The sequence below is a fragment of the Alternaria triticimaculans genome (assembly GCF_023758025.1).
Source record: "Alternaria triticimaculans strain BMP 0046 chromosome Unknown scaffold_4, whole genome shotgun sequence".
NCBI lineage: Eukaryota > Fungi > Ascomycota > Dothideomycetes > Pleosporales > Pleosporaceae > Alternaria > Alternaria triticimaculans.
The window spans coordinates 108993-123653 of record NW_026055961.1 but is presented as its reverse complement, the minus strand read 5'-3'; the positions used below and the strand labels follow the sequence as shown (position 1 = coordinate 123653).

The 14661-nt window shown below is 54.1% G+C and overlaps 4 protein-coding genes across 4 annotated transcripts; 2 read left to right on the top strand and 2 right to left on the bottom strand.

Moving 5' to 3' along the window:
- Positions 1-139: 139 nt before the first annotated feature.
- Positions 140-4552, top strand: J4E78_003656 (uncharacterized protein; the record flags this gene model as incomplete). The annotated part of the gene is made up of 4 exons (XM_049364293.1): positions 140-768; positions 815-2803; positions 2854-3426; positions 3475-4552. 4 exons carry the CDS (start codon positions 140-142, stop codon positions 4550-4552), a joined length of 4269 nt encoding a protein of 1422 aa, XP_049223371.1.
- A 1161-nt stretch (positions 4553-5713) lies between these two features.
- J4E78_003655 (uncharacterized protein) lies at positions 5714-7471 on the bottom strand (the record flags this gene model as incomplete). The annotated part of the gene is made up of 3 exons (XM_049364292.1): positions 5714-5911; positions 5959-7395; positions 7448-7471. 3 exons carry the CDS (start codon positions 7469-7471, stop codon positions 5714-5716), a joined length of 1659 nt encoding a protein of 552 aa, XP_049223370.1.
- Positions 7472-7718: 247 nt separating this feature from the next.
- J4E78_003654 (uncharacterized protein) lies at positions 7719-10922 on the bottom strand (the record flags this gene model as incomplete). The annotated part of the gene is made up of 3 exons (XM_049364291.1): positions 7719-9218; positions 9266-10247; positions 10294-10922. The coding sequence occupies 3 exons, from the start codon at positions 10920-10922 to the stop codon at positions 7719-7721; spliced, it is 3111 nt and encodes a 1036-aa protein (XP_049223369.1).
- A 1128-nt stretch (positions 10923-12050) lies between these two features.
- On the top strand, positions 12051-13770 carry J4E78_003653 (uncharacterized protein; the record flags this gene model as incomplete). The annotated part of the gene is made up of 3 exons (XM_049364290.1): positions 12051-12165; positions 12218-13135; positions 13187-13770. 3 exons carry the CDS (start codon positions 12051-12053, stop codon positions 13768-13770), a joined length of 1617 nt encoding a protein of 538 aa, XP_049223368.1.
- Positions 13771-14661: the final 891 nt, after the last annotated feature.

Genomic DNA, 14661 nt, shown 5'->3' with positions numbered 1-14661 from the left:
GCAAGCTGCACAGACTCGCAACCAACCCCATTCCACCTTTCACCATTCCCGCCCGCGCGCGCTCCTTAGACCTTTCTAATTCTTCCACCGCATGCGCGCATCTCTCCTTTTCTAATCGACCCGCGCCACCTCGCCCACCATGTTCTCTGGGTCCAACTCGTACTTAGGGGGTGGGAACAGTGCCCGACCGGGGCAGCCTCAGTATGGGCAGCAGCAGCAACAGCAGCCCTTCCAGCAGCCCGGCGGCTTCCAGGGCGGACTGGCACCTCAGCCGACGGGCTTCGGAGGAGGGCCAATGCAGCCAATGCAACAACAGTTTACTGGCTTCCCGGGCCAGCCGCAGGGCTTCGGACAGCAGCCGCAACCGCAGCAACCGCAGTACACGGGCTTCCCAGGGCAGCAGGGCCAGCAATTCCAGCAGCAGCAGCAGGCTCCCCAGCAGATGCCCTTCCAGACTGGCGCGCCGCCGCAACAGCAGCAACAGCAACCGCCTGCCCAACCGCAGCGGCCGCAGCCCACAGGCATGACATCGGCGCAGATGGCTGATTCATTCCGCGGCAACTCTGCGTCTTCCGTGCCACCGCCCGTCCCGGCCAAGAGCAGCAAAATCCCGAGCATAAGGCTTTCCTTCATCACGGCGCAAGACCAGGCCAAGTTCGAGCAGCTGTTCAAGTCGGCCGTGGGAGACTCCCAGGCCCTGTCTGGCGACCAGGCGCGGGATCTCCTGATGCGCTCCAAGCTGTCTGGGGACGCGCTTTCGCACATCTGGTATGTTGCACAAATCGCATACGTGGCCCGATTCTAACAGACGCAGGACCCTTGCGGACACGACCAAGTCTGGCCAGCTCCTCTTCCCCGAATTCGCCCTCGCCATGTACTTGTGCAATCTCAAGCTGACCGGAAAGGATCTGCCCAACTCCCTTCCCGAGCGAGTCAAGAATGAGGTCTCTAGCATGGTGGACATTATATCGTTTGGAGTCGTGGACGAATCGTCGAACCGCCAAACGCCGGCAAGCAATGCTCCGAAGTTCGAGCCTCCTACGATTCAGCAGCCACAGCCACAGCCTTCGAACAGCCAGTTGCTGGGCTCTTTAGCCCCACAGCCGACTGGCTTCGGACAGCAACCAACAGGCATGCAACCACAGCCTACCGGTTTCGGCCAGCAGCCCACGGGTATGCAGCCACAGCCCACTGGCTTCGGACAAGCTCCAGGTGGTTACAACGGACCACGTCCGCCGATGCCTCCCATGCCCACTGGCTTCGGCTCAAACCTTGCGCCCAACCAGACCGGCATGGCTCCTCTCAACGCTCAGCCCACGGGCATGCCTGGTCAGTGGGGCCTAGCGAACACCCCTGCCACCGGACTACCAAACATCGAGGCTTTGGCGCAACGAATGATGCCCCAGACGGGCCGAGAGGGCGGCAACCATACGACTGCTGGTTTGACCGGTAACGCGACAATTCCGTGGGCTATCACAAAGGGAGAGAAGAAGCTGTACGATGACACCTTCAAGGCCTGGGACGGCATGACCAAGGGATACATTAGCGGAGCGCAAGCTCTTGAGATCTTTGGACAGAGTGGATTGCCCAAGCCAGATTTGGAGCGCATATGGACACTTGCCGACTCTGCTGACAGGGGTCGTCTTGATTTGGACCAATTCGCCGTTGCCATGCATTTGATCTACCGTAAGCTCAACGGCTATCCCATTCCAGCCCGTCTCCCCCCGGAGCTGGTACCCCCTTCTACGCGCAACATCAATGACTCTATTGGCGCAATGAAGAACTTGCTGCGTGGAGATGCCGAGGACAGGAAGAACTCTGGTGCCTTCCTCCAGCCCCAGCGCACTGGTGTCAGCTACTTGAAGTCTCACTCGTTCCGTGCTGGTAGCCCACAAGCTGGCGGCCGAAAGGATGCTACGGTATTCCGTAACAATGACGATAACGTAGGCTACAAGTCGAGCGCCAGACATCGCCTCGGGGGTGGTGGTCGCTCGCCTTCACCAGCGCAGCCGGCTTCACCATCCTCTGAACGGTCTGATGAAATGTCCCTTGATCAGCTCAGGAAGTCAGTCAAAGAGAAGCAAATCTTGTTGGATGCCATGGACACACAAGACGAGAATGCCGCTGACGAGGATGATGCGCTCGACCGTCGAGATCGCCGAGAGGCTGAAGATCTCTATCGCCGCATTCGCAGGGTACAAGAAGACATTGATGCTCACCCTAAGGCTTCCTTGAGATCAACTGACTCGGATGCGGAGCGTCGTGCCCTGAAGCGCCAACTCCAGACCTTGACTGATCGCCTGCCTGAACTTGCGTCCAACGTGCGCCGAACTGAGCGTGAGATCGCAGACGCCCAGCTCGAGCTCTTTAGACTCAGAGACGCCAAAGCGCATCCCGGATCTGCATCTACCATCGTGGGCACTGGACCTGGCGGTGCCGTAACTGAATCGGATCGCTTGAAAGCCCGCGCCAAGGCCATGATGCAAGCACGCTCTGCTGCCTTGACAGGAAGGCCTGCTCCTGCCAGTGATGACACTGGCGCAGCAACCGAGCGCTTAGAAAAGGAAACTTCGCGCATCCGAGCAGAAAGAGAGAACAATGAACGCATGATCCGCGACGTCGAAGACAGCGTGAACGAATACACGAGGGGCCTGGAGTCAAGCCTGAAAGAGGGAGGACACGACAACACAAGCGAACACGAACGTCGTAGATGGGAGGAGGCTCTGGGTGTTGAAGATGACGTTAAGGACTTCATCTTTGATCTACAGCGCAGCAGTCGCGCTTCGCGAATCCGTAAAGACGAGTAAGTACTATTCGATTAGTATCAAGAGGCATCATGCTAATTCCGTGCAGTTCGTCTCGCGACAACTACAGGTCTAGATCAGCTGCTCGTGTAGAGGACAACCGACCATCGTCATCACGCTATGAGAGTCCGGCTGGTCGTGTCGAGCCCCCTCCTCGCGCATCAACGACTACGCCCGCCGGTGGCTCGTACTCGGCATACAAGACTCCAGAGGAGCGTGCGGCCTTCATCAAACAGCAGGCTGAGCAGCGAATGGCCGAGCGTCTGGCTGCTTTGGGCATTAAAGCTCCAGTAAAGGCTGGCGAGACACCCCAGCAGCGTGCCGACCGTGAGAAGAAGGAACGTGAAGAGAAGCTACGCCAGGCTGAAGAAGAGGATGCGCGTCGTGAGGAAGAGCGCCAAAGACGTCTCAATGACGAATCTGCAGCACCGCCCGCTCCATCCAAGAGCAGTGGTAAGAAGCCAGCGCCCCCACCGCCAGCTTCGCGCAAGAACAAGAACGAGATTGCGCAGCACGACGTTCAGCAAGCGGAAGCAGAGTCGAAGAAGGCAGACAACGACATGGCTGAGAAGGCTATCCGCGAACAGCAGGAGGCCCAAGAGGCCGAGACGAAGCGCATGGAGTACGTATACCTCGATCTATCTTTTGAACTTGCGCTAACAAATATCAGGGATGAGGAACGCAGACAAGAGGACGAATTGGCCAAGGAGCGCGAGTCTGCTTCAGCCAGACTTCGCGCCCTGGAAGAGCAAGTCCAGCAGGGCAAACTCAAGAAGGCCGAAGAGAAGAAACGTAGAGCGGCTGCTTCCAAGGACGCCAAGGAGAAGGAGTCCCGACTGGCTGCTCAGCGTGCGGAGATCGAAGCTGCTCGTGAACGCGAACGTCAGCTACAGATGCAGCTTGAGGCGCTCGACGATGACGAGTCGTCGGATGATGATGGCCCTCAAAACATCACGCCTCAAGACACCACCCCTACCGCCAGCCAGGAGTTGCCGCGTGACACTGCACCTCCTCAAGCGCCACCAATGCCCCAGATTTCGCACAACACACCACCCTCATCTATCGCCAGCCCGCCTACGTCCTCGGTGACTAGTCCTCACCCCGGCATGGGCGACACTGAAACCAAGAACCCGTTCTTGAAGAAGATGGCCATGTCCAACCAGGAGAACAGCACTGTCTCTACACCTCCACCCCCACCCAGCAACACGAGCGAGGTTTCCACGAACCCCTTCCACCGTCTGACACAAGAGAATGCCAACAAGGCTGCCATGCCTACGTTCAACGAGCCCGCCGCACCTTCAGCGCGCAGATTGGGAAGGCAAGACGACGATGACTGGTCCGTTGTCGACTCAGATGACGATTCGTCCGACGACGACGAAGCCCCGACTCAAGGTGGAGCCAAGCAGCTAGCCTCCATGCTCTTCGGCACCATGGCACCACCGCGCCCTCTCTCCTCCATGGACAATAAGAGCCCACGTGCCGAGAGCCCAGCCGTGACATCGCCTCCAGCAGGCATCCCCCCACCTCCACCAATGCCCTCGAACGGTGCACCTCCGCCTCCACCTGGCCCGCCGCCACCTCCGGCTGGTGGAGCACCACCGCCACCCCCAATGCCTAGCATGAAGGCCCCGGGTGGAGCACCAAACCGTGGAGCTTTACTTGGTGAGATCACTGCGGGTAAGGGATTGAGGAAGGTGGAGACTAAGGACCGCAGCACGGCTTCTACTGCTGGTAGGGTTTTGGGTTAGTGGCGTAATTTATAGACTTGTAGTATAATCGCGTTTTGTGTACAATTTGAAGTTGAAGTTGGTTTTACGTTGCTGGTCCATGACATGATGTCTAGTTCGTGTTGTCGTACTTTCTGTCCTGGTGGAGTGATGGTTTGCTGTGGATGTCGATGCCTTGCGCATGCAGAGCCTACTGCACGCACGTCTTGGTCGTGAGATTAGCAGGCTTCCCAATCTGACAGTACTTTATTTAGAATGGATGCGAAACAAGTTTGATGGGATTGCTATTGGAGAGATTCCTCACAAGCTAAAAAACAATCAGCCAATTGCGCATTGTCATCAGCTCATGATCCGTCACCTGTAGACACCATCATTCCGGCCTAGGATATCCCGACTCCGTGTTCGAAAATCCGCGCGACATATAGTACCCATTGATTGAGCCCGATGGGACGTTGCTCGCAAATCTGTCCGTGGTGTATCAGGTTTGGATGAACACCGATCCCCTCATTCATCGTCGGCTGAAAACATGCCAGAAAGACACAGCGCGTTGGTAACAACCGTCTGGGCTCACCATGTCAAGCCCGTTTTTCTCTCCCACGCCGTTACGACACGCGTAGTCTTCAGCTCTGGGAACCTTGCTCTGTGATGGAATGCTACACGACGCAAGTTGCGTTCAAATATGTGAAGTCTGACGTGCTCTTTAGCGGGCTGATCCTTGAACAGGTTCTTGATATGCTTAAACTTGATCTGGCAGTCGGTTGCTGTAGCCTATCATGAGTTAGCAACACGAATGGAGATGTTATCGAACAGAGTGAAGTACTTCGGATATACCCCGTCTTCGCAGAACCTGTGAGAGGCTATCCCAGGCTTGAAGGCCATTCAACGTGGATATCGCAGACCAGGAACCAAAAAGCAAATTTATTATGATCGGTAGGTCCTAAATGTTATAAGCCATTGTTGAAAAAATATTTCGAGTACGTCCTACCACCATTAGGTTGATAAATATGACAGCCATCGTCCTGAATTCAGGGAAAGCGCTCAGATTTACGACCACCCATGGTATCAAGCTACGTTCAATGACTTTCAACGTATTGATAAAGCTGAATGTTAACCCAGGCTCAGGAAAGGCGCCAACGATAGCATCTTCGAGATTTGTCTTTGTTAGAGTCGCATTCGTGCCGTCTACCTCCGTGGTTCGGATGCACTAAACCGAATCAGCTGGGACATATCGATTAAAGAGAAAAGCCTTACATCAGCTGGGCTCCGACGGTGTAAATTGTCCATGATGGTTCGTGCAATGTCTAGGCGCTGAGACCGGGTAACGCTGCTCTTACCCCAAAGCAGCATCGTTATCGGAATCTGGTCCTCAACCCATGGGGCCTGACAACGATTAGTATATTTCAAGACACTATCACAAAAAGACTCACTTCATCCAGTTGGCTTCCATGACTCCGAGTCTTCCGTCCCTTCACTTCCTCTATAACTTGCCTAGCCGCCTGAACAAGGCGCTTTTCTGTTGCAGGATTTCGAAAGGTAGTCGTAGCTTCCGATAACGACTTTCTTTGATCGTTCTCGGGTAGTTTTGTTAGGTTGGTGACAGCCTCGAGTTTGACAACAGCCTCCGGACGCGAGGGTCTGCTAGCGCTATCTGGATCGGAGCCCGGGTATGATAAACTGTCTGATGTATCTTTTGTAGCCTTCCGAGAGCGTCTTCGTGTTTCAATAGGTGCGGGCGTTGCGCGAGTCGACTGCTGCTGGTCTGCCGACGTGCGTATCTCCTGTCGCTCTAACATGTCGCGGTCGCCATCGAGCAGCTTCTGTAAGCTCTCGACCCATTTTTCGAACTCCTCAGCTGGCATATCGTCGAGTAGAGACTGCATCTCACGGCCAAGCTGACTCAATGTTGCATCAGGCCCAAGCTTTCGTTTCGAGATAGGTAACGCATGATAAGCAAACAGATCGCTGGTGCGTGAAAAGATCCGAGCTATAGCGTTGTCTGAGAGTTCCTGTGCATTGGCGTCCCATTGCCACTTTGAAGAGATTTTCCGGTCTCTTCTCCTCTGAATACGTTGCTGACGCAGGGCTGCTGACGAGCTGCTATGCGTTTTCGCAGGTTTTGCGACATGAACCTCATCACTTGACCGTCCTGTCTTCACCTCTTTTTCATGCCTCTTGTTCTTCTTCTTCGTTGATTTCGGTGGTGGTGTAGGTTCTGCTTCTGAATCGTCGCTGTTGCTCGTATCTCTGCCGTCACTGTCCACCTCTTGTGCCGCGTCACTTCCGGCTAGCCATTCCGTCGAGTGTCCAGAAGTTCTAGTTTTCAGCTTGAGTAAACTAGCGGTGAGGTGACCCAAAACGTCATCTCCAAAATCATTCCCATGAGCTCTTGCACTAGCTACCAGCAGGTTCTTCACCACTGTATCGAGTTTCGAAGCCGTGTCGAGATGCAAAGCGAGCATTGAAGCCATGCGCTGCGTCATCTCAGACTGGAAAATCTCCGACATTCTCTCGATGTTTCGTTCAGGCGCGTTCTCTTCGCGCATATGTTGCTCCAGTACTTGAGGTCCCAGTTGGTCCAGGATACCATCAGGGAAACATATCCGGACGAGTCCTTGTACCGCATTCCTGAACAGATCATCTCTCAAGTCTGTGGCGGACGAGATGACCTTCACGCGAAACACCCAGTCTTCTCCAGTGGGAAGTGATGTTGAGCCGTTTTGCCTCTGGGCCGAGTATGTATCTTTGACAGATCCGGCGCGTGACGAATGCGGATCATGGTCTTCGTGTCGGGTGCGTTGCGAGACCCCAGGTGAGCTCACACGTGCGCGCTTTGAAGTGGTACCGCGGGCTGGCGACTGCGACTTCTGCTATTTGTTAGCTTGGTCATCATTGCGGTGCAGTCGCGTCAGTACTTACTCGTCGCTTCTTCGTTCTCACCATGATGCTAGCCTTGAGGGGATTGAGAGTCAAGTGGTGTGCGATATGCGAAATAGACAACAGTGGGTGGGGTGGGGTAAAAATTCGGCAGTCGCGATAGGTGCAGGTGAGAGCAAGAGCGGAGTGCACGTGGAAGGACGTCCGCAAGGTTACCGCGACCCGCCTCCATCAACGCGCGACATCGGAAATTCGAACAAAGAGTCTAGCAAGTGAACTATGATAACGTTCATTGTATACCCACGATACCTATCTACGGTGCCTGCAACACAACCTCAAACTCAAAAGGCTCGCACAGCAAACTATACTCATCCAGCGTCCTCGGGCCACAGCTCCCACTCCCCAAACCATGATGTTCCGCATCCAACCTCAGCACAACCTCCTCCCTCTTCTTCCTCCTCAACTCATGCGGATGGTCCGCAGCCGCAACATCCTTCATCCTATAATGGCTAACCTGGAAGTCAAACAACTTCCTCTGCCCACCCTTCTTATCCGCGAACTGAGCGAGCAATCCCGCGCCGCTACCATTCGTAACGCTGACATAGCGGGTATCTGTGCGGTTCGCCGATTCTTGGGGTACTTCGTAGTCGACCCAGAGGGCGTCGATGCTGGAGGCTGTGTACTTGCCTACGGGCTGGGAGAGCTTGCTGTCGCGGTAGGTTTCGCCGTAGCCGCGGCCGAACCATTCGACGTGTTGGAATTGCGCGGGGAGTTCTAGGACGAGGCCGATGCGGGGGAGGGTGCGGGGTAGGTTCTCGCCCTTGGGTGTGCCGGTGACGTGGACGGATAGGGTGCCGTTGGCGCTGAATGTGTATGTGAGAACGCAGTCGATGGACCATGAAAGGACGGGAGGTGCGACGCGTTGATGCACGGTGACCTTGAAAGTGTCTGAGCCTGATTGTGACCACTCGACCTTGCGGGTCAATGGCTTTGCGTGGTGGAGTTGCTTGTCCTTCCAATCCCAACCGTCTTGTGGGATGTCGTTGTCGGTAGGAGCGCGGAAGATGTCCATTTCAGGCGCTTTGGAGATAAGTTCGGTTGAGCCTTGCTTCCAGGAGGTGAGACTGCCGTGGAGCGTGTTGAACTCCCAGGTGGCTTGATCCGTCGTAATCTTGAGGGTGTTGCGGGATGGTGTCTCAACAGTGACTTGCTTGCCTGATGATTGAGGCTTCTTCAAGGACGACACCGGAGTCACAGGTACCTGTGCTGTTGCAATCTCGAAGCCTGCCTTCAAGTATGGTGTAGCCTCCTTCAGCTGGAACGAGATGCTAACCAAAACCTCCTCCTCGCGAGCTTCGATCGTAGGAAGTTGCACCTCGAAGGTTTGGCCAGGCAAGATACCAGAAGGAATTTGCAGATCTCCAGTAACCCCATCAGAGGATGAAGAGGAGACTGATGTGTATTTGCAGACCAAGTGATCGAGCGTAATGAAGTCGTAACGGTTGATGAACGTGGCCTTTGAACCATTCACTTCTAGAAGCTGTACAGGCTCAATAGCCTTCTTGTACTCGATTAAACCAGCGTTGGGCGAATGATCGGAGTTGACAAGACCGTCCATGACGAAGGTTGAGTCGTGAACCTCCTCGCCGAAATCACCACCATAGGCGTAGAATTCTTCGCCGGTCTGCTTGTCCTTGGTGAGAAGACCGTGGTTCGCCCATTCCCAAGCGAAACCTCCCTGTAAGGTTGGGTACTTGTAGAAGGCATCGATGTACTCTTTGATGTTACCGGGGCCGTTGCCCATGGCGTGGATCTACTACGGTGAGTCATATAACTAAGGATAAACATGGCGTAACTTACGTATTCACAAAGCACCAGTGGCTTCTTCTTTTCCTTGTCTTGACCAAACTTGATAATCTCGTCAAGCGGGGGATACATCCTGGAGTACATATCCATGGTGTCTGCGTAGATATCCGCTTCGTAGTGAATAGGCCGGCTGTCGTCGTACTTCTTGATGTGCTCGTACATGGCCACGAAGTTTCGTCCCATGAAACCCTCGTTGCCAAGAGACCAAATGATGATCGATGGATGCATCTGGTCTCTCTTAACGAGTGCTTCCGCACGGTCCACATACGCCTTCGTCCAGTCTGGGTTGTCGGTCGTCCATTCCGCGGCTTTATCCCTAGTTATAAGCTGACGCTCACGGAACGGCAGATTACGCTCTTCCTTCGAAAGCGCGGCATCGGCGATACTTTCGAATCCATGGCATTCCACGTCTGCTTCATCGATGACCCAGAAACCCATCTCGTCTGCCAGGTCGTACAGTCGTGGGTCGTTGAGCTGATGAGATGTACGGATCGCGTTGATGTTGTGACGCTTCATGAGGAGAAGATCTTCTTTCATGAACTCGTACGGCACAGCACGACCAAGAGTGGGATGATGTTCATGGCGGTTGACTCCGCGGAACACGACTCTCTTACCGTTGACTTTGATAAGTCCATCTTTCATCTCTACTTGTCTGAAACCAATGCGTTGAACAATAACTTGATCGCCGGAAGAGACCACAAGATGGTAGAGGTTTGGCGACTCAGCAGTCCACTTGAGTGGGTCCTTGGCCTGTATACTGAGTTCAGTCACACCGTCACCCTTGATATCCGCCTCGGATGAGGCGACTTCTTGCTTCTTTGCATCCAGCAGCTTTACTGCAACCTTGCCAGAGCCAGTCGCACTGATCTTGACTTTGAGTTCGGCATCAGTGTAGGAGGAATCCAGAAGCGTCTGGGCAAAGACGTTCTCGATTCGGGAAGCCTTGGGGAAGCCAACAAGGAAGACGTCACGGAATCTATGATGATGAGTTTCAGTTCATCTCGACAACAGACCATACTCACATGCCACTCAGCCACCACTGGTCTTGGTCTTCGATGTACGTTCCGTCGCAATGCTGGTACACCCTAACAGCCAGGGTGTTCTCGGCATTGAGGTCGACGAACGAAGTAATATCAAACTCATCAGGGTTTCTGCTACCCTGGGAATAGCCAACTTCTTTACCGTTCACCCAGACGTGAAAAGCGGCATCGACACCTTCAAAGCGGAGTCGAAGCTGACCGTCCTGGAGATCCTTCGGGACCTTGAACTTACGAACGTAGGATCCAGTCTCGTTCTCGGTAAAAGGCACGTTGGGAGGATCAACCGGAATGTGATAGATTACGTTGGTATATTGCGGGCCTTTGCCGAAGCCCTGCAGCTGCCACATGCCTGGCACGGCAATGTCGCTCCATGATGATGTGTCGAATGTAGTGGACTCAAATCCTTCCGGAGCCTCAAAAGGCGAATATGAATGCTGGAACTTCCACGTGCCGGAGAGGCTGTGGGTTGTAGACTTGTTCACATCGGAACTAAGCGCATCAGCCTCCGATGCGTAGTTGTGAAAGTATGCGCGCGCAGGCAGCGTGTTCTTGTGGAGGATATCGAGGTTGTTCCAGTCTGGAACGCTCGCTGGGTGTTGACCTGAAGACATGATGGATGAATTGGAAGTTGATGGTACTTCCACGAACCACTGCTCTACGTCCTCTATCTTTGATACAGTTGTCGACACCCCACAGTAAGGCGGCGGTACTGCGGTAGGCAGCGCGACTTGGACTGATCAGGGAAGCCGTCCGCCCACATGTTGTAGATGCCAAGAGGACGTTCCATCTGCTTCTCAGGTGACAGGACTAAGGAACGTGTCGGCAATAAACGGCGCATGTTGCATGTAGGAGCTGGGGAGGGCTCGCATCGGGGGTTGATGGGGCGACGTCCGGGCGCAAGCGCGAGCGGGGGTTCTTCGCTTGATCACTCCGACTCCGTTGAAGGGAACCTTGGAAAACTTTGGACAGGCGCTTTACAGCTTGTGATGATTTCCGAACGCGTTTCTATAACACATAGAGGCACTGCAGGTTTATTAAATTTCTTACGACTGTATTTGCAGAGGTAGGTGTCTGGTTTCTCTTTCCAAGGGGTCTGATCAACGGGGCGGCTGCCCAACTCGGCTGGCTTTACTCCAGGAATCCATCCCCGCACTCCGCTGCCCAGCCCAGCTACACCACATTAACCCTCGCCTGGTTCATCGCGACTCAATGCCAACCCGACCGGCTCAATTCTTGATTCATCTCCTTCGTAAAGACTTCGCGCGTGGCGCTCCAGAGCTGGTACAATTTGGGAGGTCCGTCCGCTAACCGGCCTGCTTCTGGACCTGGGCCCGCCCCTGCAGAAGGCCCTATTACTTGGCCTTGGTACCATCGTGGTATAGCGAGCTTGGAAGTTGAAAATTTCCCAGTAATCCCGCTAATATTCCGCCCCTAATGCGGTGCTATTGCCGTACAACAAGCATACTTGGCCAACCGGGTGGCGCCTGAGCGCAACAGTTTGCATGCAGAGCAGAAACCATGCATCGGGTCAGGAAGGTAGAGCATATGCCTCGGTGCCATGGGGTAAGATTACCTGCAGGCGCTACTTGTTTTGCGGAGAAGCCTGTATACTATAAAGAGACCCAGTATTCCGGAAAGCTTGCGCATCGTTGCAAATCGGCCATCAAGTGGAGAGCTTTCCCGTTTTTCTGCTCCACACTTCCAGATCTTCTCCAGTCCTTGCCAGCGACACATTCAAGATGGCGGAGAAGAGTGAAGACATGGGCGCTGTGACGCACCAGCTGAGTGCAGTTGACGACGACATGAACAAGCATGCGAACGTCAAGGAGGCCAATGTCGCTTCGGTAGCTCTCAGTAAGTCAAAATCATGTCTGAGACAATGGAGGAATGCGCTGACAGCATACAGCCGCTGCTCTTGAGGCAGAGAAGCCGAAGCTATGGTCTCGCGGCATGATCCAGCTCTACATGATCATGGGCGTTGGTTACCTCGTCTCTACGCTCAACGGGTTCGACAGCTCCCTCATGGGATCCATCAACGCGATGAAAGCCTACCAGAACACCTTCGGGTTGACTGGCGAGGGATCGAGCACTGGTATCATCTTTATCATCTACAACCTTGGTCAAATCGCCGCCTTTCCATTCTGTGGATTCCTTGCTGATGGCTACGGTCGCCGTATCTGCATCGCCGTCGGCTGCGCGCTCGTCCTCGTCGGAACCGCCGTTCAAGCCACAGCCCACGAGATGGGACATTTCATTGCTGGTCGCTTCATCCTCGGATTTGGCGCATCCATCGCGTCTGCTGCTGGCCCTGCCTATACCGTCGAACTCGCGCATCCTGCCTACCGTGGAACCATGGCTGGTATGTACAACAACTTCTGGTGGGTCGGCAACATTCTGGCTGGATGGACCACGTACGGCACCAATCTCCACATGGGCAACTCTTCGTGGGCTTGGAGAATCCCAACTATCGTTCAGTGCATTCTGCCTACTATTGTCATGGGCTTGATCATGTTCTTCCCAGAAACGCCGCGTTGGCTACTAGCCCATGACCGCAGGGAGGAGGCCATCGCCATCATGGCCAAGTACCACGGAAACGGCAACCCCAACTCTCCCATCGTCCAGCTCCAGCTACACGAGATTACCGAGGACTTTGCTGTCACTCGCAACGACAACCCGTGGTGGGACTTCCGTGAGCTGGGAAACACCAAGGCTGCACGCTACCGTCTGGCCATGGTCATCGCCATGGCTTTCTTCGGGCAATGGAGTGGTAACAACGTCGTCAGCTACTTCATGCCAGCCATGGTCAAAAACGCTGGAATTACTGGTAAGTTCTGATTGTACTCAAGACAAATGAATAACATGCTAAATTGAGAAGATCCAAACAAGCAACTTCTCATCAACGCCATCAACCCAATCTTCAGCATGTTGGCCGCCATCTACGGCGCCACCCTCCTCGACAGGCTCGGCCGACGAAAGATGCTCATGGGCGGTCTCTGGGGCGGCCTCTTCGCCTACGTCCTCCTCACAGCCTTCACTGCCACAGCAACCCCCGACAACAACCTCGCCTACGGCACCATCGTCTCCATCTACCTCTTCGGCATCTTCTTCGCCTGGGGCTGGACCCCCCTCCAAACCCTCTACGCCGTCGAGTGTCTCGAAAACCGTACTCGCGCCAAGGGCTCCGGCCTCAACTTCCTCTTCCTCAACGTCGCCATGGTCGTCAACACCTACGGTATTTCCGTCGGTATCGAGAAGATTGGCTGGAAGTTGTATCTTGTGTATATTGTGTGGATTTGCATTGAGATTGCGCTTATCTTCTTCTTCTTCGTGGAGACGGCTGGCAAGACGCTTGAGGAGCTCAAGGAGATCTTTGAGGCGCCTAACCCGAGGAATGCTAGTTTGAAGAGGGCGAAGGTGGAGATTGATGAGTCCGGGCATATTCATAATGTGCATGAGTAGGGGCAGTGTAGGTGCTGGGTTGCGTTGTGATAGAACAAAGCGCGATTTGAATGTAATGGCATTTGACGACTTGGGTCTCATCGCAAGAATCCAATCGCCTTAACCATACCGTCTTCCATTCTCATACAATTCACGTGGTCTCCTTGTCCCTCAATAATCGCCACCATTATAGATGCCAGTGGCAAAGGTAAGAGTGAAGGTCCTTTCTACTTACGTAGCAAGCTCTACAATACGCTTTCCAAATGTTTACGAAGATCTGAAACAGTCATGTCGTATACAACAGCATCAACGCCCTCTATCAAGAACGCCTTCTCCCAGATTGCGTCTATCTTCCGCCACATCACTCCACCATTTCATCTGCTCAGCCCTGCCATCACCACCAATCAATCCCACTCCCCACACCTTCCTATTTGGTCTCCACACCACCTGAACCATGCTTGCCACATCTCACACAACGCATCCGATCTGCTCAATCAGGGTATCTAAACCCCTTTGTGCAACATCGCCTTTGCTTGTTCCATCCCCAAAGAAATCACTAAACCCCCAACCCATCTGGCCGCATCCGTTGGCAGAAAAGAGGGTCCGCAACAGCATTCTCTCACGTGACACATATCTGCATGCAATCCTTACTTTTTGTGACACCATTTCTTTTTCGCCTTCACGCCTCACATCACACCCATCACCCTGATCCTCCCCGCGGAGCATAACCACGATGCCGGCCAGTATCGGCACACAAAAAAAGGGTAATCTCCAGATGAGCAAGACCAACATACTATCTGCCAGCCACACTGAACGATTTTTGTTTTGCACATTTGCTTTTCCTCATGAGGTGCGGTGAAGCGGTTGCCACGCATTTGGTAATGAGGACGATAGTTGACCCGCAGTGTCTAG